Source organism: Salminus brasiliensis, chromosome 15 (genome assembly GCF_030463535.1).
Source record: "Salminus brasiliensis chromosome 15, fSalBra1.hap2, whole genome shotgun sequence".
In the NCBI taxonomy this organism is placed as follows: Eukaryota; Metazoa; Chordata; class Actinopteri; order Characiformes; family Bryconidae; genus Salminus; species Salminus brasiliensis.
In genome coordinates this window covers 27,204,769-27,207,268 of record NC_132892.1, presented here as the reverse complement: position 1 = coordinate 27,207,268, position 2,500 = coordinate 27,204,769, and the positions used below count along the sequence as shown (strand labels likewise).

Below are 2,500 nucleotides of genomic sequence, written 5' to 3'. Positions count from 1 at the left end.
GGTTCATGTTTATCTGTTCCAGAGAGTCCTATTCTATTGGCAGTATTTCTTCACGGGGACTAGACAAGCTGTGCGTGTGCAACTGCATATCTGTGTCAGCAATGGGTGCAACCTAAGGTCCCAAAATACATTCTTTGGAAGGGGTGTCTACAAACATTCAGACATATATTGTATGTCCATATCTCTGAATAAAAAGCCATGTTCTGCCTTGTTTAAGCATTTGATGTTAGTGTTTTGTAGACATACGTCCTGTAGTATTTTGTTAAAACAAGTGATTTGTCCAAGGATAGCCATTTTGTGCTGATAAATGACATTCTGCCCTTCCAAACCTGGCTAGTGCTCCCCCTAGTGGTGGAAAAGCTCTGCTGCATCTGTTACTCGAGGGTTTTTTCTCCCTCTTTTGCAGCGGTGGGTGACAACCTTCAGAATGCCGAAAGCAGAAAAGGCAGAAAAGATTGGCTGCTTTCTACCTTGTCCGTGTCCTACTAGGCCCCGCCTCCACACGCTTATTATAAAACTCTGGGTATAAAACGGGTGGGAGAGCCGCTGATAGTTAGGGTGGGTCAACTCTTTAAGTGACAACCGAATGCTGAGTGAAGCTGATAAAGAAACAACATTCTTCCAAATATGGCTGATAACAGAACAACTGGGAGCAACAATAAGGTGTAGGAACACTCACATCCAGTCCCAGGAGTTTGTCCCTCATCCTCTTTGCCCTTCTCTCAAAGTCTAAGGCCACAGAGCTCTGAGCAGCCCCCCTCACTGGCATTGGCCCAATGGTCTCATCATCGTCTCCCTCACTGCTGGAAGATTCTGCTTGGTAGCCTGGTGGTAGCGCTGGACCTATGACCTCGTTGTCTTCGTCCTCCTTATTGCCCTCATCACCATGATCCTGTCTTTTAAAGCCTGGGGGCAGTGCAGGTCCTAGCACTGGTGGCCTAAATTTGAACAGAGAAGGCCATTGCAGGAGGTCTGGATATGGATAAGTGTTGTGGAAATGCTCAGGAAGACCAAACCTTAAAGGAACACTCTAGTGTTTCTCAGCATCATCTCCATTTTCAACATTTTCTCCATGTGGTTCCTAGTGCTTTGAATTGGACAAAAAAATCTGTCGATTTCACACATACCTCTAGCTACAATAGAGGCCAAAAGGGAGATGTGCACCAAGGGTACTCCAAGTCAGGTTTTCAGTTCGTCAACAAGTTACAAGGGAATAACTTGTGGTACTACAAGTACTAATGTACTACAGCTGCAGCAGATACATATCAGGTCTGAAAATGCTGAAATATTGCTTAGGAAAGGTAGGCGATCGCTGGAGGAAGCCAGCAATTCTTTTCTGATTTCTCACTTTTTTAATTAGCATTAATGCTTGAATCTCTGCATTTCATGGAAATGCCAAATGCTGATGCGGGAAGGGTAGAAACAAACCTCAGTGGTAATATTAGCTCTAGGTCTTCTGCAAAGAAGGGGCTTTTTCCACAAACGTCTTACCAGGTGATCTAGGGCGAGTTTGTAAATAAGGAGAAACAAGGCCTTCTCAGTCTCAACTATTTCATAATTTTTTCTTTTTCCAAAGTCAAATTTATCTGACTTTACCTTACGATTAGTTCACCACTTTAATAAAACTTTCAGAACAAAAAGCCAATTTGATCAAATCTGAATTTGTCAGTTTTAATTCTTAAGGAACTTGTTTTAACCATTTAATCTTAAACTCTGAACCAACTGTTAAGAAAAATAATTCACTGTTTTGAGCTTGAAACTCTGCATGCTGGTGTCCCCTGCTGGTAAAATTGGTGTACATGGTCACTGTCACACAATCGATTATAAATGGACGAATTGAAAATCTCTACAAATGCAAAATAACTTTTATAAGTTAATATGTTTTTCTTTATATATTATATATGATATTATATATCATATTAGCGTGCACACACACACACACATACGGGAAAAAAAATTATATATATATATATATATATATATATATATATATATATATATATATATATATATATGAGAAAGACAGAGAGAGAGAGAGAGGGAGGGAGATAGGCCAATTGTCCTCTCTCTGACTCCGGCTGCTGACAGTAATGGTAATTGTTTTGTAATATTTATCAACAGTATCGAATTTAGCATTATTATATATTGGCATGGATTGTTGTGGCGCATCAGATAATACCACTACCTGCCAGTGAGTTACCACACCACATGGGAGACTGGGGTTCGGTGTGACTATGCTGCACTACGCCAATGAGAGTCCAAGACTCCTAACACTACATTGGCCCACCTCTGTAATACCAGTAACCTCTGGATAAGAGTGTCAGCTAAATGCCGTAAATGTAAATATATAGATGTGCCTTTGTAATATTTTCATTATGCTTAACTTAGAAATTGTTTACAGATCATATATAATACTGATGTTCTATAAGAACATTACTTGTATGTTGTGGGCCCAGATTCAGATTAATAATAAAGGTGATTAGGGTGCTCATGAAGCTCA

At 40.1% G+C, this 2,500-nt stretch overlaps 1 protein-coding gene across 1 annotated transcript in view; it reads right to left on the bottom strand.

Annotated features, from left to right (window-relative positions):
- Positions 1-2,500, bottom strand: part of gpalpp1 (GPALPP motifs containing 1) — a 7,409-nt gene that overhangs the window by 3,353 nt on the left and 1,556 nt on the right. Inside the window, exon 4 of the mRNA XM_072657750.1 lies at positions 680-938. Coding sequence (XP_072513851.1) covers positions 680-938 — 259 coding nt within the window. The remainder of the gene's footprint in view (positions 1-679; positions 939-2,500) is intronic.